At 50.0% G+C, this 27,419-nt stretch overlaps 2 protein-coding genes and 1 long non-coding RNA gene across 7 annotated transcripts; 1 reads left to right on the forward strand and 2 right to left on the reverse strand.

The window, feature by feature from the left end:
• Window positions 1–1,291: 1,291 nt before the first annotated feature.
• On the reverse strand, window positions 1,292–2,985 carry LOC144141656 (uncharacterized). Of its 5 annotated transcripts, none has more exons than XR_013316671.1 (5): window positions 2,497–2,985; window positions 2,347–2,420; window positions 2,195–2,260; window positions 2,049–2,107; window positions 1,292–1,968 (listed from the first exon to the last, which is right to left on the reverse strand). It is a non-coding gene; the product is annotated as an uncharacterized LOC144141656 (long non-coding RNA). The 5 variants fall into 5 exon arrangements; XR_013316668.1 differs by having other exon boundaries at window positions 1,293–1,968; window positions 2,049–2,260; window positions 2,497–2,598; window positions 2,659–2,985; XR_013316670.1 differs by having other exon boundaries at window positions 1,293–1,938.
• Window positions 2,986–14,308: 11,323 nt separating this feature from the next.
• On the reverse strand, window positions 14,309–15,135 carry LOC144157308 (uncharacterized). The gene has a single exon (XM_077688416.1). The coding sequence runs from the start codon at window positions 15,133–15,135 to the stop codon at window positions 14,371–14,373; it is 765 nt and encodes a 254-aa protein (XP_077544542.1). The 3' UTR covers window positions 14,309–14,370.
• A 3,194-nt stretch (window positions 15,136–18,329) lies between these two features.
• On the forward strand, window positions 18,330–22,982 carry LOC144157324 (uncharacterized). The gene is made up of 4 exons (XM_077688417.1): window positions 18,330–18,339; window positions 18,487–18,889; window positions 22,045–22,751; window positions 22,867–22,982. The coding sequence occupies exons 1-4, from the start codon at window positions 18,330–18,332 to the stop codon at window positions 22,980–22,982; spliced, it is 1,236 nt and encodes a 411-aa protein (XP_077544543.1).
• The last annotated feature ends 4,437 nt before the right edge of the window (window positions 22,983–27,419 follow it).

Here is a 27,419-nt window from a genome sequence, read left to right on the forward strand (position 1 = left end):
CAGTATGCATCAACATTATCTTTGTTAAAAGTACCATCCAACAGCAGGCAGTGCTCAACCGTGAATCTTCAAGAAAGCCAATTTGTGACACCGCAAAAAATTTCCATTGATTTGATTGATTGAAGGGTTTAATGCGCCGACGCAACACAGGCGATGAGGCATGCCGTAGTGAAGGGCTCCGGATTAATTTTGACCACCTGGGGATTTTGAACGTGCGCCGAAATATCGTGCACACAGGCATTTTTGCTTTTTGCCTCCATCAGAAAAGCGGCGGCGGCGGCCGGGAATCGAACCCATGACCTCGTGCTCAGCTGCGCAACGCCTTAGCCACTGCGGTGGGTAAATTTCCATTGATGCTTAGCATTCACTTCTTATCACATTTGGACAGTGGAGCCAGTAAATGTGCCAGGTTGGCCTTTTTGGAGTGTGCAAGATAACATTAATCTGCCCTTGTTGGGGCACGGTGCCTGGCAATGTGCCAGCAGGAATGAAAACACAACACATGAAGGAGGGTGTCTACTACTCAGTGTTAAAAACTAATGACAACAAAAAAAGAGGTGTGAGGTTATAGGGGCAGATGCAAGCATTTTGGCTAGAAATGCTCCTCTGCAGTTATTAGCATACTCAGTCATGCATCTTTGTATCTGATGGCAGGTCATTTAATGGCAAGCTTCCCAAAAAGACTCGTTATAACACGAAGCTTGCAAATTTCATGTCAAACAGTGCTATGAAACATTGCCAATTCTGCATTCATCAGATGGCTAAATGAACTCCAAGGATTTGTGTTTAAGTCGTCAATGCAACAACCACATGCTATGAGCTTGTGTGGCATGCGCTTTGCACGATCAGGTACGTGTTGCGACTGAAGTACCGCTAGGTTGTGTGCACCAAGATGTTTTAGGTTCGACATGTTCAATGACAACCTTTTATTAAACAAGAAAAGAATTTAAATAAGAGGGGGGGGGGCTTGCCAGCTACGTTTTTGTGCTCTGTTCGGGACACCACAGGGACTAGGTAAAGTTGCAAGCCACCAAGTGATTGCATTATTGCAGTGGGGCATCTGGTTTCATTTGATAGCTCTGCCATAATGCTAGCATGAAGTTCACACGATAACAGCATGCCTGCCTCCATCCTTCTGTGCCAGAATAAAGTGCAGCTGGTATTATTTTTCCCTGACATGTTTTTCCCATATAGAGCTGGCCGGGGGCTATGGGATAGAAACGTAAGCGCAATAGCTAGTTTGTTGACAAGATTAAATTAGGCAAAAAAAAAAAAGCATTGCAGCAGCTCATAAGTTCTTGCGGGAGTGAACTGCCTCTTTTGATGGTCATAATTATATGTGGAACATATAAACGCCCAGTGGGGCTCATCATACCACGAAGGAAAGACCACAGATAAGCACTTGACAGATTTATTGTTCTCAAGTACACCAAACAAGCAAACACAAAAATTCATTCCGACTCTTATTATGCTAATTCTCGTGATACGCAATTATTTTTACTTGACGGACAAAAACAAAGCAAATTTTTGTTCTGTGAACGCGTCAAAAGGAGGTGCAACTTTACGTAAATCACCGGCTTTTATCTGCCTGCTACCTAGCTTGAAATTGTTGCAGATTTTCTTCAGGTTCAAATTTTGCCACACTGGACGACGACACGGCAGAATTTTCTGTGGTCACGCCAAACAAAAGTGCCACTTTGCCTAAATCGCCAGTTTTCAGCCTGCTTTCCAGAATTTTGTTGCGCGTAATACCAGTTGCTGGGGTGATAGCCGTACTCCAGGTGGCACCTTGAAAGGGAAGGAAAGCAATAAAACAAAAACAATATTGTGTACACACAGGAGAGTTTCCAGCAGCGCGGGCTGCTGTGTGGCTTAACTTGGTTTTCGGATTTTTGCGGTCCTTTGCTGGGGCTGCTCGGGGAACGCCACGTGCTATACCTTGAAAAGAAGAATTATCACCGCCACCAGCTCCACGCAAAAAAAAAAAAAAAAAAAAAAACTTCGTTCACAATGCCATGGTCAGTTTGCAGCAGCATAGCGTGCCTTACCTTGGTTTTTAGATTTTTGCGGTCCCCTGAGGCCGCCGATGGAACGCCACGTGCTACACCTGGAAAAGAACAAAAGATCACCGCCACCAGGTCCACGCACAACGTCCATTTTTAAGCAGATCGTTGCTGCGCAGGCTTTACTTTACCTCCGTCCTAGGTTTTTGGATTCTTGCGGTCCCCTGCTGCCGCCGATGGAACGCCACGTGCTGCACCTTGAAAAGAACAAAAGATAACGGCCACCAGCTTCACGCGCAACGTCCATTTTTTAGCAGATCGCTGCTGCGCAGCTTTACTTTACCTCCGTCCTTGCGGCTCAGACTCAGCGCGCGAAAACCATCACGGCGTGCCATGGGGTGGCACGTTTTGCTGCAGCTGAAAAAAAAAAAAAAAAAAAAAAGGCAAAACACATGAAAGCAAAACCCTTTCGACGGGAATATGTACTGCTTACCTGGAGATTGTTGCGTTTCCGGCAGAACCATAATTTCGTTCCGATGGGCTTTCGCGCCAAAAAAGGGGCACTGGCGAGCAGCACGTCGTGCACCTGCTGCAGCTGGAAAAAAAAAATAAGAAAGGGGGCAAAACCCTTTTGCCGGGAATATGTACTGCTTACCTTGAGATTGTTGTGCGTTTCCTGCAGAACCACGATTTCGTTCCGACGGGCGATGACAAAGCAATTTTCGCGCCAAAAAAGTGGGCACCGGCGAGCAGCACGTCGTGCACCCGCCCGCCGCAAGCACCGGAGCCGAATGAATGAACCGGCAGGCTCGGCCGGTCGGCCGCGGCCGCAGCGCGGTGGCGCCGCCGTACGGCCAGGGACCTTTCTGGGGACCTTTTTTGGTTCCCTAGGCACCCTGGGTCGCCTAGGGAGACGGATCGCCTTCTTGAGCGTTGATTTCTGTTAACCAATCAGCGTTTCCAGCCGTTCCTCCCCTTATACGCTACTAGCCCCAGCTGGCCCGGCAGTGGAGTTGCTTTCTCGCGCCGGCAATAGCGGGCGCAGAGAGCTTTGACCCATCTTTTCGGCTCCGTTGGCTCTTTCCCCATGGTTTGCTGTGCTGTGGGGCTGTGGCTTGTCCCGGTCGACACGGATCACTGAGGGGCTAGAAGGGGCTCTCTCTCTCCAAAAGAACCGCCGCTCACTTTTACTTAGCCACGGCTCACTCGTTCATCAAAAAGAGCGGCTCAAAAGATTTGGATCACTCCTGAGCGACGCATCTCTACCAGCTGCAGCTAGTCAATTGGCAGTGAACGCGACCACGGACGGCGCTGCGAAGCGAGCCTCCGTAGAGTTCCTCTTTATAGCTCCGGGGAGCTATATAGAGGAACTCCGTAGAGTGCCTCGATGTGCAGCGGAGCGCGCGAGCATCAATGCACCCTACGCCCCCGTGACGTCAGCTTAGGGATTCTCGCATTTGATGTCTGCTTCATTCGGGCTCCCTCTCCCTGCTGTTTCTTTGTGTTTCGTTGACGTTTGATGCTTGTCCGCACAAGATTTTGTGTGTGTGAGTAACCTTTGTGGGGAGCGCCTTGGCACGACACCTTCTGGTCTAGAGGGTGTTGCCCAGAGCCCGAAGCCGCGAGCTCCCTTCCCTTGCCCTCCTCGCCTGCCGTGCGGCTACCGGGTGAGCCTCATTTCATACACGATTTCTATGACACCCCCTCCCGCTCCTGTCACGTGATCATAAAGGTCGTGACGTCAAGACCAAACGTCACGTGGCAAAGATCGTTTCGTCACTTTCTTGTTTAACCCAAAACAAATCGTGCCGTGCGCGTTTTCTCTACGTTGGCGTCGGCGTTTGTCGGTTCGGTGCTATCCGCGTTTGGTGTCAAGGGCGGTTATTTAAAACAAGTGCAGCGTCGATCTGCAAACGTTTCTGTCAGGTAAATAAGCGAGCGAGAGTGAGGGAGAGCTGTTTTCCCCTTGTTTCCGTCGTTTCGTGGTTTCGGGCGTCGCGTTCGTGCCTGGCGGTAGATCGTTCCGAGTGCGCCGCTGGCCTTGCGCGCCGGGAAGCTGACGCCCACATGTAGTAGTTATTAACCTTACCTTACCTGTTCTTGCTTCTAGCTCAGAGTACTGGAAGAACGAGAAATTTCGCAGCTACTTTGAAGCGGTGTGGCTAAGTGTGAAGGAGCTGTGGGTAATGTTTCACAGGCTTGAATTTGACGTTGTTCTAACGACAAATAACGGCATTGAAGCCCAAAACAGGGTGCTCAAGGCCCACTATGTCAAAAGTGCGAGTGGAAAGCGGTCACTGACGTCTCGGATCGCAGCCGTTGTTCGTGGCTACCTTTCGGACAACGAGAAAAGGTTCCATGAGTCGACGATGAGGCAGTCGTCACTGTACAGACAGTAGAGAGTTTTAGTACAGCGGAAAGCACCACTTTAGCGCGCCCATTGCGTTAGTAGGCACGTTAACTGTCGTGTAACGAGGCGTATCCGTTTGCGATTGCGCCGCGCAATCGTTAACGCCTGTAAGAATTTTTGCGGAGGCTTTGTGCAAAGCCCGTTCGTTTTAATTGCACAGAGGTGCAGTGTCCTGGTATCTGTACAACAAAGTGCGAGTGGTCTTGTGTTCTTTGATTTCCATATTACTCCACATTGGATTGTTTACTTGTGTATATATTAGTTTGCCTTTCAGTATGCTATTTGAATTTGAATGTTTGTACACCAACACGTACCTGAGGCCTGCTCTCAAATAAATTGGTGTCTGCTTAACTATCCTGTCTCACAGACCTGTAGCATTGCTGAGAGCAATTAAGTGGCTTATAAGCTACAACTTAGACAGACATAATGAATGCTTCACACTGTTAAGGCAGAATACACCCTTTAGAAAAGTCAGTCTGGCAACGTAACTTACTATCATCACCATCGATATTCACTTGGCGTCGGCCATTACTTGATCTCTACTATCAGCCGGCGTAATACCGGCGTGGTGCGCAAGCGAGCTAATCTGACCCGGCACTCTGTTAAAATGCCCAACGACCCGATTCAGTCGTCGAAGGATTTATCCTTGCTACCGGGTGGGTTTTCAGAGAGGCGATTAGGCCCCTACTTCGAAAGTTTGGGTGCTTCCAGTTCGTCCGGACGTACTTGCGAGCGCAGCCACAAGCTCGTCTCGGAGTCGTATGCCGACCCGTCGTCTGTGCGCGTTGCTTCATCATCAGCAAGGTACAGTACATTATTATATTTGATTTTGGTTAACTGCATGTGAACGGTCAGCATAGCTTCTCAGGAAAGGCTCTGCCGCGTTGTTTCCCGGCTACAAATGGGTGCGTGTAGGTCGTTCACGTCGCCGTTATGTCAGCTCCGTAATTTAGTCAGCGGCAGGTCTTGTAATTAGGCTCAATAAGAGGTACAAGCTCAAGGTGGTGCAGGGCTACGCGCCCACATCCAGCCATGACGACCAAGTAGTGGAACGCTTCTATGAAGATGTGGAATCGGCAATGGTTAAAGTAAAAACACAGTATACCGTAGTTATGGGGGACTTCAATGCTAAAGTAGGCAAGAATCAGGCTGGAGACAAGGCAGTTGGGAACTATGGTCTGGGCTGTAGAAATAGCAGGGGGGACCTCCTAGTTGAGTTTGCAGAACGGAATAACCTACGGATAATGAATACCTTCTTCTGTAAACGGGAGAGTCGGAAGTGGACCTGGAGGAGCCCGAATGGGGAGCACAAAAATGAAATAGACTTCATATTATGCGATTACCCTGGCGTTGTGCAGGATGTGGAAGTGCTCGGAAGGGTAAGGTGTAGTGACCACCGTATGGTAAGATCTCGAGTTAGGCTAGATTTGAGGAGGGACCGCAACAAGCTAGTACGAAAGAAGCCAATAAATGAGCTAACAGTAAGACATAAATTAGAAGAATTCAGGATCGCGCTGCAGAACCGATATTCCGCCCTTAACATGGAAGCCGAGCTTACGACACAGGAAGCCAGCGACAACCTTACACACATTATCACGGAATGTGCAGTAGAAGTCGGGGGCACTATGGCTAGACAGGATACTGGTAAACTTTCACAGGAGACGAAAGATCTAATCAGGAAACGGCAAACCATGAGAATCTCTACCGCAGCTGACAGAATAGAACTAGCCGAGCTCTCGAAGTTAATCAATAAGCGGAAGACAGCTGACATACGGTAGTATAATATGGAGAGGATCGAATACGTTGTAAAAAACGGAGGTAGCCTGAAAGCAGCGAAGAGACGTCTCGGCGTGGGGAAAAATCAGCTATATGCACTTAAGGATAAGCAAGGCAGTGTCATAACAAATAGGGATAAAATAGTCACAGTGGCCGAGGAGTTCTATAGAGATCTGTACAGTAGCCGGGACATACAGGATTATGCCGAACGAGACAGTAGTTCAGAGGAGATAGACATCCCACCAGTAACGACCGAAGAAGTAAAGAAGGCTTTGAAAGAAATGAAAGGGGGCAAAGCACCTGGTGAGGATCAGATAACAGCAGACCTCTTGAAGGATGGCGGAGAAATTGTACTTGAAAAACTGGCAAACCTGTATACGCAATGCCTAATGACCGCAATGGTACCGGAATCTTGGAAGAACGCGAACATCATCCTAATCCATAAGAAAGGCGACATGATGGACTTGAAAAATTACAGGCCGATCAGCTTACTGTCAGTCGTCTACAAGGTATTTACCAAGGTAATCGCTAACCGAATCTCTGCAACCTTAGATTTCAGTCAACCTAAAGAACAAGCAGGGTTCCGTAAAGGTTACTCAACAATGGACCATATTCACACGATCAATCAGGTGATAGAGAAGTGCGCTGAGTATAATGAACCCCTATATCTAGCCTTCATAGATTATGAGAAAGCATTTGACTCGGTCGAAACCCTAGCAGTCATTCAGGCATTACGGAACCAGGGGGTAGATGAGCAATACGGAAGAATACTAGAGGATATCTACAATGGGTCTACAGCTACCATCATCCTCCATAGGGAGAGCAGTAAAATACCTATAAGGAAGGGTGTCAGACAAGGAGACGCAATCTCTCCAATGTTATTCACAGCATGCTTACAAGAAATATTCAGAACGCTGGATTGGGAACAGGTGGGAGTAAGGGTTAATGGAGAATACCTCAGTAACCTCACATTTGCTGACGACGTTGCGTTGCTAAGTAACTCGGGGGACGAATTGCAAAGCATGCTTGCTGCACTAGGCGAACAGAGTAGAACCGTGGGCCTGAAAATTAATATGCAGAAAACTAAAGTAATGATCAATAACCTCGGGACAGCACAGCAGTTTGAGATAGGTGGCGAGGCAGTGGAAGTGGTAAGCGAATATATCTGCTTAGGCCAAGTTGTGACCCCAGATCCCAACCATGAGGCAGAGATAATTAGAAGAATCAGAATGGGGTGGGGTGCATATGGCAGACATTCCCAGATAATGAATAGCAGCCTACCATTGTCGCTGAAGAAGAAAGTGTATGACAGCTGCATCTTACCGGTACTCACCTACGGGGCAGAAACTTGGAGGCTGACCAAGAGGGTTCAACTTAAATTGAGAACGACTCAGCGGGCAATGGAGCGGAAAATGCTAGGTGTAACATTAAGGGACAAGAAGAGAGCGGAGTGGGTCAGGGAGCAAACTGGTGTTAAAGACATATTGGTAGAAATTAAGAAGATAAAATGGACGTGGGCAGGGCATGTAATGCGAAGGCAAGATAACCGCTGGTCGTTAAGGGTAACAGAGTGGATCCCTAGAGAAGGCAAGCGCTGCAGGGGGCGGCAGAAAATTAGATGGGCAGATGAGATCAAGAAGTTTGCGGGGATAAATTGGTCACGGTTGGCACAGGACCGAGGTAATTGGAGAAGACTGGGAGAGGCCTTTGCCCTGCAGTGGGCGTAGATGGGCTGGTGATGATGATGATGATGATGATGAAAGCTGACGAAAGGCTTCAGCCACGCACACAAAACACAAGTTAGCCTGAATGGGAGTTTCTTGGCTGGAATTCGTCATTTAAACTCCTCACGACAGGCGGCCTGCTCCCACGTGTGGTAGTATGATGGTGGAAAAACTGCCAGTTTACACCGGGGGCCACAAGCCGTCGTAAATAAGCGCATTTACCACGGTTGTACCTCTTCACAAAACGCAGTATCTGGCTGTGATTACTGCGTTTGTCCTAATGGGAGTATTAAAAACTTCCACGCCACCTTCATTTCCTTCTCCTCCTCCTTTACCCCTTCCTCCTCTACGCGTCCTTACAAAATGGCTGCCAGTTGGTGTCGTGTGTCGTGTGAGCTCCAGCGTCCCCGAAAATTCATTGCCAGTGTGAACTTGCGGCCGGACGAACGGATGTGAAGTGCTTCCCAACAACCGAAGCTCGTTGCGAACATTGTGGAACCAGCCTGGACTGACGTGCGACGGACTGCAACGTCGCCTCCGTGTCACCGACCTTCGAGCCGACGGAATACGCCAGCGAGCCGACGCGAGGCCTAAAAGCAGTGATCGCTGAGAGTGGCTGCTTAAAAATAACGCGGTTGTGCCTCTGCGAGGTGGTTGAAGGTAAGATTTTCACGTTTTTTATTGTACGCAACATTTTGGGAGACTTGTGCCCCTTCTAGCGTCAAATAAACTCAATGTGTTTCCCGCGCCACTGCACGGGCGATTCTCCGCCACGGGAGGTGAGCGTTGTGCGTGAAAGACGGCACCATGCCCGGAACGTCATTGGGGAGGCCGAACGGTGTGAAAGCAATGCGTATTTGCGCGGCTCTCGAGCAGAACACTCACTCATTCACACTCGCAAGCAGAATGAAAACTGTCCGAACTCTGGACGGCTGTTAGGTGTTTTTGTTAGGCTGTGCCTGTGGCTTACTGGCAAGCGAGGGCGAAGTTGGCCGGTCAAACGTCGCAGGGAGGCCGCTTTTCTTGAGAAGTAGGTGTGGTGCCAGCCGCGCCTGCTACGAGGAGGGTGACTGCCGCGTGCCGCCGGCGATTAATTGCTTTCACTGGAAAGGGAGAAGGTCGGGGCCCCGTGGGAGCTCTCCGTACGCTAGGCGCGTGTAACTATAACCAGCAAACGCCATTCGAGGGAGCATTCTGTAGAGTCGACAGACGACTGCTTATTTTATTTTTTTATTTTTTGAAGGGGGGCACGCGCAGGCGTCACACCGACCGAAATTTTTCCTTAACTTTCGGTGAGGGGAGAGAGGGGCAGTGCGGGGGGTAAAACCTGAAGCTCGTTCCCAGAACACTACACGCACGGAAAAGAGGGAAAGGAAGCATTTTGAGAAGTTGGTCGCCACAAGGATCGCGCACCTTTTTGAACAGCAGAACACTTCGTTTTGATGAACTAGTGAGCGCAGGTGTCTCGGACAGAAGTGCAATTTTGCGTAGCTTTAAACAAACATTCAGACATAACGGAAAGTTGGACACAAGAGTGACAAGTTCAGCGTCTTTACAGTGCCGTTTCTTTTTTTTTTTTTTTTTCAGGTCAGATGCCCAATATGCTTATGTATTTGTTACCGCAGATTTAAAGCGTTTTGCTATCCCTCTAATGAATGTGCTGCTGTGGCTTCCAGAAGAACGTGCCAGGAAGTGCGGCAACGTCAGCGTTTGGGAGGCAGGTGCAAGCAAACAGCGCACCGACGACATGCTGACCTCATTGTTTGCAAATGGCTTAAATTTTTTTCGTTGAGGAGTGTTGTAGTAGATAAAGTTCTTACCGTGATACCTTGTGTTCCGAATGTAGGGGTTTTGTTAATAAAGTGTTTTTATTGTCTTATTAACGTGTTCACACGTATATCGTATTCATGTAATGTTTATGCAATAAATTGACTGTGCAGAAAACAAACTTTTCACGTTTCGCCATTCAACGTTTGAAGCGGAAAAAGACTAGAAATTACGTGATCCCCAACGAAAAATAAAAATGCGGCCTGTGCCCTTATTAAGAACTCCCAAATGCAGTAATAAATTCCACTGCAGCGCATATATATGAAGCGCACAAAAACACACACGAAAAAAAAACCTCGAATGCAGGTCAACACTGCTCCCAATGCGCCCCCTGAAAACTCCCAGGTGGAGGAAACAATGGTACCCCTGGAAACCCCCATATGCTACTGAAAAAACTGCCGAAATAATGGGAGTAAGGCAAAACTCCCACTGGAAGGAGTTTTGAAAACTCCGAATTGGTACTGAGTTATGACACAAGCCATTTACTCCCATTCCCGCTTATTTGTGTTCTGTGTGCGGCCGCTCGATCTCCCTTCAGCGCTCGAGCGATCCTTCGCCCTACAAAAGCTGCATGGCAACAAAGCATGCGGCGAGGGATCTGTAACATAGTACACGTGGAAACTTGGGCGCAAATCGATTGAATGGCAGGTCGTTTAGTATGTAGGCATTTATTTCAAAGGGCAATCCTTTTCAAAAACGAGCAGTCACATTGGGAACTCGTCGAACATATGATTCTAGGTGTCGGCGATAGGCGCACGCAGCGTGGCGCAGAAGCAAAACAAACAAAATAATCGGTACATAGTTCTAGGCTCTACGTTCCGATCAGACGCTGCATAACCTGTGTACCCTTCGCGGCCTAGTGAAGCTTACAAAAACATGCGCTGGCATAGGCAGGAAAAGTAGATCGGTGGTTGTGAGAGGTGGCTTACGTTAAAACCGCTATAAATGCACGTGAGTTTTCCTATTGCGCATACATATTAGGTCGTAGGACATGGTGCAACCCCCCCCCCGGCCCCTCCCCCTGCAAACACCGAGTTTTAAACCATTTTTGAAGTCGGAAAAGAGGTAGTATGTGTGCACATCACCCTGTCAGGGAAAAAAAGCGTGTAAGAACCTATGTAGGCCCAAGGTCCCCAGAATTTTTGGCCAGGTTGTTGGTGTCTCACACATTAGCGAAACTATCATTATTATTGTCCTTGCCAACTGCTCCCTTTCTAGAGTTTCAAAGCGTCCATGTTTCGACATATTTGGGTGTTTGTCTTATTATTCACAGAAATAAAATTGTCGTATTATTCACAGAAATAAAATCTATGTCATGCATGTCATTTACTCAGTTTAATATTCTGATGCGGGTAAAAAATGGCAGTGTTTTTCACTAGTGCACATGTACGGAATGAGTGCATTAAACTTGTTCTGTATTCATTCCAGCCCTGGGGATGTGCATGTGAGATGCAAGTGCTTCAGGAGCCAAAAAAAGACTTCAAAGCCCTATGAAGTGGACGTGGTCCTGGGGCCTGGTGGCACCGTGACAAAAGCTACGTGCCAATGCCCCGCCGGTAGGAGTGGTGCCTGCAGTCACAGTAGGGCTGCCCTAAATCTGCTGGCATTACTAAAGCAGCAGGGATATACTGAACCGCCACCCGAGCTGTCCTGCACAGAGCTGCCGCAGCAATGGCGAAGGCCACGCAGCACCCCACTTCCTCCCATGCCACTGGAGTTTGTCGATTGGAGAATTGTGCGGCAAGAAGGATTAACGGAGCCAATCTACAGTAAATTCTATGATGCAAGGGTGACTGTGGAGTCATTCAATGAAGTGGCTACCAGTATAAGGACGCTCGGATCACAGCTTTCTTCCGTCTGTCCTTCACCATTCTCGAGGCAACTAGAAACAGGGGACCTCATTGAGAGCTCCTCAAAAATGGGGCCTACACCTGTGGACAGCCCACTAGAATATTTGAAGCCAGTGGTGCCTCACGGGTTCGAGACATTGATCTGTCCCGAGGTAGAGTGCACAGCCCCAACCACAACACCGACAAGGCCAGCCCTGTTCCAGTCATGCACAGTGTGGATTGATTGATTGATTGATTGAATGTTTATTAGCATTTGTCACACTTCAGCGGGCTGTCTTCCTCAGCAAGCTACAATCCTTGAGTTAAGTATGCAGTCTAAAGTGGCGTCATAACCAGTACTGGGCAGGGAACTTGCAACGGTGGTTGCCTGGGCAGGTTAGTGTAACGTGATCGATACTTAAATCATCACACCAAAAAAAGGCACTGAGGATAAAGTTATAAAAATAGTTATAAGAATAGCTGTTTTTGTCATCGTGGCGCAGTGGCTAAGGCTTTGTGCTGCTGAATCTTATATAACAATTTTTTTTCGTGGTCCACTAATCTCCATAATAGCACGGGTCTGCTCCACTTGAAACTTTAGGCCAAACAAGCAACAACCTCTTCCCAACATTTCTGTTCAGGGCTTGGAAATCACGCCTGCTGATGCTGCTGCCCTGGAGCAGAATACACGCCAGCAAGCCAACAGCGAAACGTGGAAGGAGGCTCGGTCGCAGCGTGTAACAGCGTCGTCCTTCGGGGTTGTCTTGAAACGCCCTACGTGGACGGATAAAGGACTGCAAAATTTTACGTCGCAGAAAGATCTGTCACGCGTGAGACCTATCCAGTAAGTACAAAAATGTTTGGGCTTCTTCCTAATAAAAAAAATGTGTAGTAAGGCCTTTCTTTTTTACAATGCAAAGGCAGGAAGTCTTATGTGATTTTCTGCGTTTTTTTCTTGTTATGTAATCTTGGTCAAGTTAAATTTGGCGATGTAGCTTTTGACAGTGGCACATACTTCCTTTTTCCACCAAAATGGAACATGGCATGACCCTACATTCAAGCGACTGTTTTTTTACGTTTGTGAAATTTCATTGTCACTTCACCATATGAATTAGCAGTTTTGAATGCGCTGCGAGACACGCACTGTGGCCAATGACTGCTACTGGCAACTTCATCTCGAAGCATTACAAGGAAGAGAAAATTCTCAACTATTGAAGATTGATGTATCATGCATTTTTTGTATTTTTGAGATGTGCACGTGTACAATGGGCAGAAACTGAGTGAACTAGTTGGTTCATGGCTGAGTGAACTTGGTTTCTGGGTCAGAGCCCACAAAAACTAATGCAACACGGCTACAAAAATGTGACGACACACAGCATTGTGTGTTGCCAAATTTTGGTTGCCCATGTAGCATTAGTTTTTGTAGGCTGACCAGTAAACCAAGTGGGATGTGCGCATGCATCGGCCAAGACCAACTGCATGCATTTTTATGCTCCATATGTGCAAAATTTAGTTAACATTTGGTCCAAGATGCACGTGTGCAAATGTATCTGTATGCTTGTTTTATTATTTTGTATCGTGAAAGGTTTATGGGCTACGTGTTCAGCATTTCGGGAAGCTGAATCCCCAAAAACCGTGTCGCCTGAACTCATGACACTGATCATATAGGCAGAGGTGAGCGTGCGCTCGCCTCTGATCACACCATGTAGCACGAGCATTAGGAGACAACATCTGTAGGGTCGTCATGTCATTTTAGCATTTTAGGCAAAGGTCCCACACAAAGCGAGGAATGGCACGAGTGTCAATGTATACCTGCAAATGTTTCATGCTTGCAACGTATGTGGCAGTTGCGTACTCTTTTTTTCTCCCCTGCCGTGGTTCAGTGGTGCCGCTGAGTACCACAATGCGTTATCCTTGCCACAGCAGCCATTTTTCTGATTGAGGCAAAAAACAAAAATGCCCGTTAATTGAGATTTCGGTCAACGCAAAAGATTTCCAGGCGGACGAAATTAATCCCAAGCCCTCTACAAGGCATGATAGCTCAGCTTTGGCGCATAAACACCCCCTCCTCCACCTTTTTTTGAAATTGTTTTGTACCACTGATGCAACTTTTTCTTACAGGTATGGCATCAGCAACGAGCAACCTGCAGTTCACCGATATGTGTTGGTGATGAAGACCAGAGGACACGATGTTGAAGCCTTTAGATGTGGGTTGGTGGTTGACCCTTCATGTCCGTGGCTGGGTGCGTCGCCAGACAGGCTGATATTTGATCCGTCAGAGACACCTATGCATGGCCTCCTTGAGGTTAAGTGCCCATACAGCCAAAAGGGCAAGTCAGTTTCACAAATAGAAGAGCCCTTTTACACGGTGAAAGACCATCGAGGCATCTTCAGGCTAGACCGTAGTCATGACTACTACTTTCAAGTGCTCGGCCAGATGGCGTTGGCAGGCCTGTCTTGGACAGATTTTGCCGTGTTTTCGGACCAGTTCATGATTGTTGAGCGCATAAGGTTTTGCGAGCAGGACTGGGCTGTAGCCAGGCCTAAACTTGACAACTTTTTCTTTTCTGTTTTGCTGCCTTATTTGGCCAAATAAATGTGATAAAAGGGGCAATGCAGAATTTGCTAGTCAGGAGAAGCACACTTTGTGCTGCAAGTTCACACTGCAAGCACAGAGGTGTCATAAAGATAAAATACAAATTTGCTTTATTCAAAATATTTAGTGTTTGTTTATTCAGAGCTTCTTCCTCTGTTCTCCAGCTCCTGTGCGGTGGATGAATCGTCCATGAATAAACACATTTTCATTCACTCACACTTGGTGTTGAGTCATTTGGGGTAGTGTCATTAGGTGTGTGGTCACTTGGTGCACGTATAATGGGAGACTGAAAGTTTGTCAGCAATACACACACCACCCACATCTCGTTGATGACAGGACCCAGGGAAAGCGGTATAGGTCTGTCGAAGATGTGGAAGTTCTTGATTCGCTGTATGCGTCGCTCCACGTGTATGCGCAGGGAGGCGATTTCCTCGGTTTCTTCCACCTCCTCCTCCGAGAATTGCTCTCTGGTAAGAAAGGGTGGTGTGTTCAGCTGAACCTTGATGTCATCTAGTAGGTCCTGGATTTTGAAGCTCTTGTCAGCCATTACGACGTCACCCTCCTCAAAAGAACGCTTCAAAAAACCACTTTGACGCACGCATTCCTTGTCGGAGATGGAGCCTGGAAAAAGGTTTGACACAAAAGTCACGGTGCCATCGGGTGAAATGCCGACTAAACCCTTAAACGTATTCGCAGACTTGTAGTGCGAATATGTTGCCGACTGAAGTGCGAGTGAGCTCGCTGCCTGGCATTTTATCTCAGTTGCATCCAGGATAACGCGTGTTGAGGAGTACTTGGGCTTGAAAGCTGGAGGCATCTCTTCAAGCACTTTTGCTTTAGAAAACCATAAATTCAGATGTGACAACTTGATAAAAGCGAAGCTTGTCCAAGTTATGCATATGCTTGAAACGGTGGCAATCGACACGCAAAATCTGTCTGCCAAGTCTTTTTCGAACAGTCTGAGGCGCATCCTCACAAGAAACAAAAAGAATTCATTTTCCACTGTGAGACTCCTTGGTCTGCCTGCTTTTGGGGGGTCTGAACGAGGTGTGGACCAGGTTCTCACATTCTCCCGTTGTAAGCCAGGGTTGAAGAACATAACAAGAAACTGGAACACCGTGTATGATGGTAGGCCAGTATAAAAACGCATATCTTCATCGCTGTGCTTGAACCGTTCAATGGAAAACTGTGTTCCGGCTTTTTTCCGCAGCTTATCTGCCACCTCCTTCATCAGTTCTAACTCCCTCGTAATTTGCAAAACCTTCAACTTAGCAGCCTTCAGCTCCTCTTCTAGCTCTTCAGCTTTTCGAAGTTCCATTTTAACACGTAACAGTTTGTTCTGCGTGGCTTTTAGATCATTCTGGGCTGCTTTCAGCAGCTGCTGATTCTGTGTCGCTGCAGTTTTGGCTTCATTGCAGAATGGGCAGCCTTGGCTGGAAACAGATGACTGTTGTTCCAAGCTGCTCATTTCAGTGTCCTCGTTGCTTGGTTCGTCCGAGGAAGGGAGATCTACATCTTGTGCACACACCCCATCAAAGTTGCCATTCCCAGTAAAAGCTCCTTGACGTTGGGTTGTCAACTGCTGCACATTTCTTGCACAGCGTTGCTTAGGGGGTGGCCGTTGTACTTTAGGACGTTGTGACGGGAAGTTGAACACACTTGGCACAGCATGCTCTTCAGGCGTCTTCTACAGGATGCGTAGTTTGAGAAGAAGTCACTATCAACAAAGTGCTTTGAGCAGACCTTTGTGTGTTTGGTTATTTGAAATTTCTTGCCTTGATCTCGGCGTATAGCCACAATCCACTTTTTTTTCAGGCCAGGATCATTTGGGAATCCTAAGAATGAAACCTAAGAAAGGGGTAAAAAATTGCATTAGCCCAGAGAAGCAAAAAAAAAAAAACATCGCGTAGTTGCTTTCTATACTATTCATGTTTTTATCCCTTTAAGAAAAGGTACAATTTAGTATAATGTTTCTAGGTTGGCTGATAATCATAAAAACTATGAACGGGCGTTGAGTAGTAACCACATGCGATTTTGGCGAGCTCACTAAAATCGCACCGTGAAAACTACATGCGAAGCAGAACTTTGACTGAAAACGTAGAAGTAGCGCGCTCACGAAATTAACTGAAAAGTCATTGAGACCAACAGGAAATATGACGCGAAAGTCATCGGGCGAATTCAACGCGCTTAAAACATGAAAATATCTACCTCCAATGACTTTATATCAGCCCACGCTAGAGAAGCTCTCAGTTAATCTTCACAAACTGCTCCTAACCGTAGTATTTAACGATAATAAAAAAAACTGAAGCAAGCGCGAGCAGTTCGCACGAAGTGCTCACGGCGAGCCCGAACACTCAGCGACCGCGACCAGGGAAAGTACGCACTCGTCCAGCAGCGCAGCACGCTTGCCAATGGTTTAAACAGATCACCTCCCCTTATTTTTGATGCAAGCGGTTTTTCAGTACGCATGGCCAGCATGTTTTCCGTTCATACATCAGATCTGCTACGGCACGTTCTAGCGTCACGTATGTACTGAGTGCGTACGTACCTTGTTTCCGAGCGCGTCTTTCGTGGCACGCTGGCTGCACAAAGGCACGCAACAGCATCCTGGCATCGCGGATGTGTTCAGACGATGACGACTAGCGTCTGCAGGGCGCAAGAGGCCGCAAAAAGTACAAAAGATAGTAAACTCGAGCCACTGAGCGCTGAGGCGTACCGTGTGTGCATGCCGCACGCTGGCAAGTAGATCAAGTAATGGCGGACGAGAGCAGTTGGTGCGTCCGTCACTAGGCGGCGCTGGCTTTCTTAAAGGGTGTATTACAGGTACAAACAAGAAGTCGGTCACATAAACAATAAACTACCTACCTGCAAGATATTGCTTTTATTGCACTTTTGTGCATAAAAATATTGTTTTTTCTTTTGTTTCAAGTGTACTTATTGAATTCTAATTTTACTTTCGCAGTTAATGGCCTTTTTGTACATTTGCTGATTTTATATTGTGGGCATCCTGGCGCCCGAGGTATTGCGCGGCTCTTTTCCCCCTTTCTCCTTCGTCTCCTTCGAGTTGCCGGCTCGTCTCGGCGCCGCTGTGTAGAGCCGAGCCGTCTTCTAAAACTCCTGCAACCGTTGCGGCGATAAAACACTGTCACGCAGCGGGGGCTCCGCCCTGGTGTTGGAGCTAACCTCACCTCATTGGCCCGTTTGAACGATGCCCGAACACCACCCTCGCCGGGACGCGAACGCGCGCGCTGCGCGGGGGTCCGTTCGGGAGAGACGCTCAGGAGGACAGCCGAAGGTGCGTAACTATTTCCTCACCGCCCGGTCGCAGCTCTTTTGCGCCGGCTCTAAGCCCGCTAGCCCTTCCGGCTGCCGGCCCGTGCCTTCGGTTGATCCTCAGTCCGTTCACTCACATATTAGCCGTACCTGACACTCGACGATCGTGCCGTGCGGTACGCGCCTGGGAACGAAAGGACAGTGTCTTTCTATTGCGAGCCCATCGGCCAGCACCCCAGATTTTGCCCTTATTGCTGAGCCCACCGGTTCAGAGCGCCGAGGACGCGCACACTTGCGCGTGGCGCCAGATCGCCCATCGCCCCTTTTCACCCACGGGGATGTTGAAATGTAACTGAAGGGGTTGGCGCGAATAAACGCCTTCTGATGTACTACACTGGGCTTATTCCTTCGTCGCCCCCTACTCCACCTGCCCAACAGAGGCGGTGTTGAGCTGGCGCGACGGCGTCTCAGTTCCGTGAGCGTTCTCAAATAGCTCGAACCCGCGGTGGCTCCTCGCAATGTGCATGAGTGCAGGCCTTATGCAAAGCTAGGGTGGTGCATATTGTGAGGTAGAGACCACAAACTGGCGCCCAACGTGGGGCCATTGGCTCATTAGCCTTTGGCCGCTAATTAAGCTGAGTACGCAACCGGAATCAGTCTTATTGCTTATCCGCTAGCGGTAGCTGCTACGTGAACGAGGCGACTGCCCCTCCGTACGCGAGTGTGCGTGCACCCCTCATTAACGCCGACCCACGGGGGAGTGCGGTGGCACGACCACGTCACATCTGGAGTGGCAGTACCCGTATTCCGGGAGAAAGGCTACAGTCGCCACCCGGAGCGGTGTACGCGAGATTTCTGCTTTTGCCGGCCCCTGTGGGTAGAGATAGCAAGATGCCCTTAGGCTCGTTTATTGCTCCTTACGGAGCTCACGCAGGGCAGCCTGAACCGGAGGCTTCTACTGTGAGGGATTTTTGCCCGTTGGTTGCGAACACGAACAGCCCCGCACAGTGGTCTGTCCCGGCTCCTTGCGGGCACCCCCGCTGTACAGCCACAAGTTTCGCTCCCCCGCCACCATCCGGAGCGGGGCTCCCGCCTAGTTGCGCGCAGTCAGAGCCCGTGCTGTCTACGCTCGCCGAATTCGGTGCAAGTGATGCAGGCGCTGCAGCCGCCCCCGCGGGTTTTGAACGACAGCAGACGAGCCTGAACGGTTGCCAGCTTCATTCCGGCAACGGCCTCTTTTCGGAGACTGCTCCTCTCATTGAGCTTGGGGCCACGACCCCATCGCTCGAACGAGCTGTCGAAGCACCATGGAATACATTGAGTGCGCAGCATTTGCTGCAAAACGCCGCCCAAATGGTCCAGTCCCTGTCTGGCGCGGTTGAGGCACTCCTCACTGCCCGCAAGCCCATTCGCCCGGCTATCAAGCTGACCGCACCAACATACCGCGGCCAGTGTTGTACGGAACGGCGTTACAAGGAACCGCGTTCCTAGAACTAGTTCCTTTTTGGAGGAACGGAGGAACGCCACCGTTCCATTAAGGGTCGGTGGAACTGTAACGGTAACTCGTTACGTTTTCGAAGGAACGGCAGTAACGGCGTTCCTGCCGTTACATCGCTAGGATTTGGCTGTTTTTGATGCCAAGGCTCGAGTACAAAAATCCACAAAGCGCTACTGCGTTTCTCTTCCTTTTTCCGCCCTTCAGCCGTACGTGCTTCCTCGAAGGTCAAAGGCAGAAGAATAACCACGCAGCGGGCCGCAGCTTGTGCTTGCTTTCATGGTGGTTGCTTACGCGGCGTTCGACGGGTGACTAGCTTAGCCGCAAGAATGCTTTTCACCCTTCGTTTGTCTGGGGAGGCCAGAATGCGCGTCTGGCCGATAGAATTGTTCCCTGGCGGGGAAAAAATAGAGAGTTTTAGCAGTCCGTCCGTTCTGTCGTATGCGTTGTTACTGGCTTGACCGGGACCCGGATGGGCACTTCGGCATTCGCCGCGGTAGGGGGATTAGTTCCGCGGGCCTGCCTTCACCATGTCCGTGCCTCCGCACCCTTTCTACTCGCCCTTCCGCGCGCTCAGGAGCAGACTGTTCCCGGTCAACCCGGTAACAACGTAGCCAACGAAACGGGCGGACTGCTAAACGGGATCCGGACATTTGGGTGTCGGACATTTCGGTCCAGGACGTTTTGGTGTGGACATTTCGGTGTCGACATTTCTGTGCACGGACATTTGGGTGCACGACCTCTTGGCCCAGAGATTTTCAGTGAGGGGATGTCTCAGGCATTCTTTGAACATTTTAGCTTTAATATTGTAATTTCGTGACTTGATATGATTTTACGTTCGAAACTTGTGCTTGCGCTGCCGTTCGTGGAAACGAACGCTAAACCGTGGCGGAGCATTGCCACGTGAAACCCAATTTCTGTAGCAGATGGTAAAACTTAACGTGGTTAATTTGGATCCGTTCAACCATTTTTTTTGTTATTTTAACATTCATGTGAACAACCCTAATACTTTAAGTGTCAAAGCGCCTTCCTTTCACTTCACCCAACGGTGCAAGACGCTGCTGCTTTTAGTCTATTCCTCTCCCCCCCCCCCACCCCCAGCAAAACTTCCGCGAAAAAACAACAGGAAAACGAGGTCGATTAGGCGCGTGTGCATTTCGTTTTAATTATTCTCTCAATCAATCTCGCCCTCGTTGCATTCGGTGTCAGTTCTACTTAAAACTAACAAACGAACGATCGCACTTACGGTGGCGTTACTTAGGGGAGGGGAAAGCTGAGCCCCGGCGGCAATCATCCCCCTAAGTGGAGAGAAAGAGGTGTAACTTGTGCTTCACCATTGCGTCGACTGGACTTCGAAAACTTGAAGGCGACTGTTGCCGCTCTCGTCACACTAGGCTATTCATTTTTTTCTCCTTATAATGGGAGGAAGCTATGTATATCCGGGGTGTCCATTATATGCGGGACTTGATGAGTTAATTCCCAAGAAGGCGACTGAAGGCGCAGAAAGAGCGATTCCTGTAGTGGGGGCGCCGTGAGATATGACCGCAACGCGCGGAAGGGCGTAGCCAGCAAACGATAGTGGCCATTGTGTTCTCAGCGGCTTTTTGGGTGGCTTTTTGTGTCACATTATAGAGGTTTCGTGCACCCATGGTGAAGGTAAAGCTTTTTCTCTGTTTTAAACGCGAAGTGTGCTATGCCATTGTTTTGAATGTATCACCCAATTCCTGCAAAAGCCTCCGCCAAGAGGCTAGCAGCATGTTCTAAATAAAAAGTAAAAAATCACTGCGGTGACACTTCGGCTTTCGGATACCTTGAACTCCACCACGCCAGTAGGATTTTCAGGGGAAACCGACAATAATATGGCTGAAAAAGAAATCTGGTCGAGATTCAAGCGTACAGGCGGGAGGTGGGAGGGGGGGGGGCGCTAGAACAAAGAATAAAAATGTGGTAAATGTAGGCTTGTAAACATTAAACGAAGGTTGGTTGTCCCGAACACAATGGGTGGAATTTGTATGCACAACCGGTACGCGCCTAATCAGCATTTAGGACATTAGAACCTGCGGCTGTTTTCCAAAAGGCCCGTTTTTCCTCCCCGGCAATATCCTAGACCAGTGTTCTCGAATTCATTTTAGAAAGACAGCCCAGCCTACGTAACACTCTTCATAAGGTTTTCTGCATTCTGGGGGGCTGAATAATGTTTTTACTTTTTGGGTATTGAGAGTGTGCATGTGATTTATGTAATTTGAGGGCGTGTAATTTAGAAAAAATACAAAAGAGGCGGTAGACCATCGTATAGCTAAAAAAGAGCGAATATAAATTAACAACCTGTCATAAATGAAAAAAAAAAGACGTGTGGTAAAGAATTCAATCGGCTGCATAACAGGTGTCCCCAGGAAGAGGTATTAAACAAAAATATATAAATGTAGATTTTCTAAAAATACCTGCCAAAGATCGAACATGGCATCAATCAAAAAAATAAATTCACTGCTCTAGATGGTTGTCCATAACCCAAGTTAAGCAGAAATAATAATATAACGGCTGTCGCAAACAGGCAAGCACCGGATAATTTGGTCGCCGAAATGTCCGTACACCGAAACGCCCGCACACCGATATGTCCCTACACTGATATGTCCGTGCACCAAAATTTCCGCACCCAAATATCCTGGACCGAAATGTCCTCGAGCCGTGTGGAGCTTGTCGGGTGCTCCCTGAAAAAACTCGCCTAGGAGTGTTTCTTTTGATTATCTTTATTTCCAGATAATCTCCTGCCGGTGGTGTTAATATTCGTATAATATACGTAGTTCGTATATTTCGTAGTTCGTATCGTATAATATACATAGTTCGTAACTATGTATAATATACATAGTTCGTATAATATACGTAATAATATAATATACGTAGTAAGTTTTAAATGTCTCACTTAATTTCGACCCAGGATTATCCTACACCATATTTTATTTTAAAACCTAATTGTAACGTTAATGTAACGAAACGTTCCAATTTTCGAAGTGGAACTGGAACGCGTTCCTTTCGCAATAAAGGAACTTGTAACGGGAACTCGTTTCAAAATTGGCATGGAACGAGTAACGAGCTTTCGTTCCTATTTTGGAGGAACGTGTACAACACTGACCGCGGCTATGGCGATCTGACCAGCGCCAGAGATTTCCTCGATTCGCTGGCGCACTACCAGCAGGCTATGGGGCTGGACGATGAGCAAATCCTCACACGCATTGTTCCAGTGACATTGACGGAAACGGCGGCTAGGTGGTACCGGCTCATTGGCCACCGTGCAGCGAATCTTGGGGAATTCCGCGCGGCATTCCTGCGTGAATTCCTACCAGCGGACTACGAGCGTAGGATGCGGCGAGAGCTGGAGCTCCGGACACAGGCTCTAGAGGAATCTTTGCAGGAGTTTGTACGAGCTATGGATGAGTTGTTTGCTATCGCTGAGCCCCATGCCTCGAACGAGGAGCGCGTTGAGCGCGTAATCCGGCAGGCACATCCAACCTTTTCGGCCTACCTGCGTGGCGGTCGTTTCCGCGATCTCGAGGAACTGGCTGTCGAGGAGAAGCGCATCCAAGGCGATATTCTAGCCGCGCGCGCCTACCGTCCGCCGCCTCCGGCGAGTGAGTCGCTCGAGCCAAGGTGCGCGTGGAACGGGCCGCTGCCGTTGCCCCGGAGGTACGAAATCGCAGACCCCTCAGCGGCGCGTTTGTCGAGCGGGTCAAATGAGGGATGCGGACTGAGCGAACGCCCCCTGGACCCCTACACCTACGCAAGGCGCGCAGCCTCCGCTGGGCCGGCCCAGCAGAGAGCAGGCAATTGCGGGCCTTTCGGACGTGGAAGGCGCAACAACGGGCCCACAGGCCTTGTCCCGCCCAGGAGCCCATCCAATGCTGCACCGTTCTCCCAGCCTGGTTTGCCCGGACGCAGTGTGCCCGAAGGTGTCGGAGCGGGGAGAAATGCGCGCAGTGAGCCACCCTCGGGCCTGGTTCCATGGCGTCCCAGGGAGGGAGGTGCTGCTCGCAACCAAGCGCGAGGAGGAGTGAGATGTTTCCGCTGCAGAGCGGTTGGGCACATGGTCAGAGAGTACCCTGTGGAGGCACCTCTGGCGGGAAACGCCGACGGCGGTCGTTTGTGATCGCACAGACGACCGAAACCCCGCTCGCTCCCTCTGCGTGCCGTGCAGGCCAACGTTACTAGAAGGTGCAGGCCTTTTAACCGGCGGAAACGCGCCGTTTATTCCGGTCAGAATCGCTGGCCGCGAGTTTGCGGCTCTCTTGGACACGGGTGCCAGCGCATCGTTGTTTAGTGAGGAGGTTTTGTCCCACCTGCGAGAGCATTCAGTGCATTTGAGGGACTGCCGAACGACGTTCAACCTGGCGAAAGGCGTGGCGCATTCGGCTGGCGCTGCGAGGTTGACGGTCAGATGGGGAGACCGGGTGAGACGCACTCGTTTCATTAACCTCCCAGGGCTCAGTGTGCCCGTGATTCTCGGTCGAGATTTTCTCCTGAAAACTGGAATTATCGTTGACATTATGAATGGCGGCTATCGCGAAGCAGCATTCTCGCCGCTGAAGCCATTCATTAGCCCGCCGTCGCCCGCGCCTGCTACTGAAGAGAAGGCGCCGGATGCGCGCGGCGTTGAGCGCTCTGAGGAAATTCCCCGCGCTGAAAGATCAGCATTTTCCTGTCCCCAGCGGGATCGGACGGCTACGCACGGAGCACCGCATCCACTCATAGCCAATGCGGTTGACTTGGATCACTCGCAGCAGGTCCGTCTAACGAGACCGCTAAATCGGTGCGACGAGATTTTTACCAAGAGACCTGGCTGCACCGACCTGGTGACTCACAGGATCGAAACTGGAGACGCGCTTCCTCTGAAGTGCAACCCAAGGCCCATCAGTCTGTCCAAAAGGCAGGTGACCGATAAGCTGCTGGACGAGATGTTAAAGGATGGCGTAATTCGCCGCTCTCGCAGCGCCTGGGCTTCTCCAATCGTGCTGGTGCTGAAGAAAGACGGCACCTACCAGCTCTGCGTCGATTACCGCCGCCTGAATGCACTGACTAAAAAGGATGCCTATCCGCTCCCTACGATCAGCTCCATAGTAGGAAACCTGGGAGGCGCGAGGTATTTTACCACGCTGGATGCTTCAAAGGGGTACCTACAGGTCCGGATGGATGAGAGTGATCAGAGCAAAACGGCTTTCACGTGCCACAGAGGACTCTTCGAGTTCACTCGCATGCCTTTTGGCCTTTGCAATGGTCCTGCGACGTTTCAGAGGCTAATGGACCGCGTCCTAGGGGAAGCCAAATGGTCACACGCCATGTGCTACCTGGACGACATCGTGATTTATTCACGAACCTTCGAGGAGCACCTTCGCCATGTCGCCGACGTGCTCGAGAGGGTGCGGGTTGCGGGTATGACGTTGAACCCCGCGAAGGCCCAGTTTGCGCAGACCCGAGTTTCACTGCTGGGGTTTACGCTCGGCGGCGGCTCCATAGAGCCTGATCGGGAGAAGCTCAGAGCAATCCTTGAATTCCCTACGCCGAAGGACGTGCGCGGCCTCCGCCGCTTCTTGGGAATGGCCAATTTCTACCGGTCGTTCATTCCGTCCTGTGCCCGCGTGCAGGCACCCCTGACAAAGTTGTTGTCGAAATCTGCCGCGTGGCGATGGGAGCCCGAACACGAACAAGCATTTCGTCACCTGTCTAACGCCATTGCAGAGACAGCGCAACTTAGGCTCCCCGACCTGACCAGAGAGTTCGTTGTGCAAACAGACGCCAGCGATCTAGGACTGGGGGCTGTCCTTCTACAGGAATACGATGGCGTGCTGAGGCCGCTGGCTTTCGCTAGCCGCTCCCTGCTTCCTGCTGAAAGGAACTATTCCGTGACGGAAAGAGAATGCCTCGCCATCGTGTTTGCACTTCGGAAGTTCGATGTCTATCTTGACGGGACGAAATTCGTCGTGCAGACGGATCACAGTGCGCTCAGCTGGCTAATGCGGCTCAGGGAGCCTGCCGGTAGGCTGGCGCGCTGGGCTCTCCTGATACAGCACTACGATTTCTCAGTGCAGTACCAAAGGGGAACACGAACGTGGTAGCTGACGCGCTATCTCGTGCCCCGTTGTCCACCGAGATTCACTGTCCAGGTGTGACTTCAGCCGGCGACGCCACAGCGAGCGCCCACGAAGGAGGCGAAACAGTCCTGCAGCCGTCGAGTGGAGAGAGAGAGCCCAGAGTTGAGAATACAGTCGAACACGGATATATCGAACACGGGTATATCGAATTATTGCCTATATCGAACTCATAAATTATCCCCTTGAAAATTCTGTGTAAAAGTATAGGAATTCGTACGTTTATATCGAACCGTATTTTTCCCGACATTGGGTATATCGAACGCCGCGCGAGCTGGAAGGTGCTCTTCGGCGGTCGCTGCACCCCCGATTGAGGTTGAGGAGGATGTGGAGGAATGCGCAGGCATGGCGAAGACTGGCTCGCGTAACTAATCCCCCCTACCGGAACGAATTTGCGCTTGCCCAGTCGGGCCCCGCTACCGGCCGCCGTAGCGTTAGCGGACGGAGCCCGGTATGCTAAATCTCTCTAGGCACACAAGCCCGAACGCTAGGAAAATGTTACAGTGTGAGGCAGGAATGCCCCGACTGCGCACGTCTTTTTTTTTTTTTTTCGGTTGCGTACGTTCCTCGGCTTGCCGAAAAAGAGTTTTTTTTTTCCTCTCTCTCTGGGTCTGTCTTCCCCCGATGTCGTCTCGGGAAAGGGAAGAGGGAACGAAGGCGCTGGCGGAATCCTCCTTCTTTTGCATTTTGCTGCTGTTGCTGCTGTTTGGCGAGTTGTCCCGCACCTTTCGGAGATCACTGTTTCTCTCGGAGATGACCATCGCGAGCGCTTTGTTGGAGTCCGTTCAGAGAGCCTTGGAATTGTTACCTTCAAAGTTATTGTGGTACGTTGCGCGTTGTTCTTCTTTTGCGTGCGTGTTGTGCATGGTGTGCGAAGGCGCAGCGTACTGCTGGAATTTTCTAGTTGTGCAGCCTCGAGAAGATCGAGACCAGCGTCTTTAATTTCATTTCCTGGGCGAAGGAGCAGGCCAAGATCAGCGATTTTTTTTTCACGGAAATAAAGCGTCCTGTTGCGTCGTGAGTGCGAAATTAGTTGTCATTCTTGAATGCGACGATCGGTAAATGCTCGTCCGCCATAGGTGAGGTCTCAGAGCCCATATTTTTTATAACGAATTTTTCATATATCGAACTAATTCGCGATCCCCTTGGAGTTCGATATATCCGTGTTCGACTGTACTCGTGCCGACTCGGGCACCCCGCAGGGCGGAGAGGGAGAGGCGCTTGTCGCAGACTCCGAGCCGCCGGAAAGCGGGTGGGCGATGGCTGTGGGAGCAAGGGGAAGCGATGCCGCGTGCACGGCAGTCGCATTCAGCCGCCAAGAGCTATTAGCCGCCAAGCAGAATGACCCGTTTTGTCGCCGGATTTGCGACGGTCTCAGGGAGACAGAGCGCCGAGAAGCAGCTTGTGGTGCTGCGGGCGCGCGCCGAGACGCAATTTGCCCTGTTGCGGGCGCGGAGGGGCTGAAGTCAGCGAGTGTCGCCGACGCCCCGGGGGACTCATATCTGCTGGATGACGAAGGACTCGTGCTGAAGTAGTACGTAGCCACCGATGATGAGGCAATTAACCCATTCAAGGTGGGAATCCCCAAAAGCCTGAGGTGCGCGCTGCTGCGTTACGCTCACGACGAACCAATGGCCGGTCATTTAAGTGGCTCCAAAGCTTTTGGGAAACTGAGTCGTTCCGTGACCTGGCCGGGCATGAAGCGGGACATTTTTCGCTATTGCCGATCCTGCCATGTCTGTCAAACGGTGAAGGCGCGCGGAGGAAAGCCGCCTGGAATGATGAAACCAATTGACAGTGTGTGTCCGTGGCAGGTAGCCACTTGCGACTTGATGGGACCTTTGCCAAGAAGCAAGCAGGGCTACACTTACCTGGTGGTAGTCGTCGACCATTTTTCGAAATGGGTCGAACTGTTCCCTCTTCGGAGGGTGACAGCGAGAGCGGTACTAGGGAAACTCCTAGAGGTCTTCAGTCGGTTCGGCTATCCCGATAGGCTGATCACGGACAACGCGTCCTATTTCACCGCTCGAATGTTTGGAGCAACGTGCCGCTCCCTGGGAATTGAGCACCGCACTACTTCACCCTACCACCCCCAGTCCAATTTGACTGAGAGATTCAAGAGAACGCTTAAGCCAATGATCGCGGCCTTCGCCGAGAGACAAAAGGATTGGGCAGACCACTTGAACGAGTTCGCGTTTGCTATCAGAACAGCAGAGAATCGTTCGACTGGTTTCTCTCCTGCCTTTCTGAATTTCGGAAGGGAGCTGGCATGCCCGTTGACGAACGTCGTTAGCAGCCAACTCGAAGGAGAGAGGACGCCTGCGGACATTTCCGCCTACGCGTCGAAGC

This window comes from Haemaphysalis longicornis, unplaced genomic scaffold (genome assembly GCF_048455015.1).
Source record: "Haemaphysalis longicornis isolate Haplotype H1 unplaced genomic scaffold, Haemaphysalis longicornis Haplotype H1 scaffold_1, whole genome shotgun sequence".
Classification (NCBI taxonomy): Eukaryota; Metazoa; Arthropoda; class Arachnida; order Ixodida; family Ixodidae; genus Haemaphysalis; species Haemaphysalis longicornis.